General features: G+C 56.7%; 1 protein-coding gene across 1 annotated transcript in view; it reads right to left on the bottom strand.

Annotated features, from left to right (window-relative positions):
- Positions 1-442, bottom strand: part of KCNQ1 (potassium voltage-gated channel, KQT-like subfamily, member 1) — a 363,965-nt gene extending 363,523 nt beyond the window's left edge. Inside the window, exon 1 of the mRNA XM_009892035.1 lies at positions 399-442. Within this exon, the coding sequence (XP_009890337.1) occupies positions 399-442 (44 nt within the window). The remainder of the gene's footprint in view (positions 1-398) is intronic.
- Positions 443-796: the final 354 nt, after the last annotated feature.

Genomic DNA, 796 nt, shown 5'->3' with positions numbered 1-796 from the left:
GCGGGAGTTGCGCTACCTCAGGGAGGGAGCCGGGGCGTCCCCTCAGGTTCACCCCCGGCACGTCGCCTCAAGGCTGCACCTGCCGCAGGGCCCTGCCCGTTAGCCCCGGAGGATACGGGCCGGTGGGCGAGCCCGATCCCCTCTCCGTGTCAGGCCACGCTCCTCCTCGCTGACCTTGACCTGTTTCACCTGTCCCCTTGTCACCGACATGGCTGCGTGGAGGCGGCCTCTTGCCTTTGCGAGGGCCAACGCGCTGCAGGGGGTGGTAGGGTCGGGACCAGGGGGAAGCCTGCCAGCTCCCCAGAAGCCCAGCAGGCTTCCTCACCTCAGCCCATTCGGCATCTGTGGGGACAAAGTGGCCTGTCGGTGGCTTGAGCTCCTGGGGTACAGCCCCTTACCTCAGATTTGGGGCCACCAGAGCCTTCAGGGCCTGCTGCTCCATCCCCCCCCTTTTTTTTTTTTTTTTTTTTTTTTTTTAGAATTTCATCTTTGGGGAGCAGCAGAGCTCTACCAGGCTTGGGATCCTTCAGGAGGTTCTTTTTAATCCAAGTAACAAGAATAAGGGCCTGGCCGACAGGCCTTGCAGTCCCTGGTGTTACTGTAAGATAAAGGAGCAAATAGCTGAGTAATTGGGCAAATTGTAGAACACAATAAACACAGTTCTGCAGACTGGCATCCTCTACAAGTTGGGTTTCTCACCAACACCAAAACCAATTTGTCTTTGTGGAAGAGCGCGTATGCTTGGCCATTAATAACAGGTTATTTGGAGGGCTTGGATAACTCTCCTGTGTAGTGG

This window comes from Charadrius vociferus, unplaced genomic scaffold (genome assembly GCF_000708025.1).
Source record: "Charadrius vociferus isolate BGI_N301 unplaced genomic scaffold, ASM70802v2 scaffold179, whole genome shotgun sequence".
NCBI classification, from domain to species: Eukaryota; Metazoa; Chordata; class Aves; order Charadriiformes; family Charadriidae; genus Charadrius; species Charadrius vociferus.
Note: the sequence above shows the minus strand (reverse complement) of the source record. Positions and strands in the feature narration are given on the sequence as shown.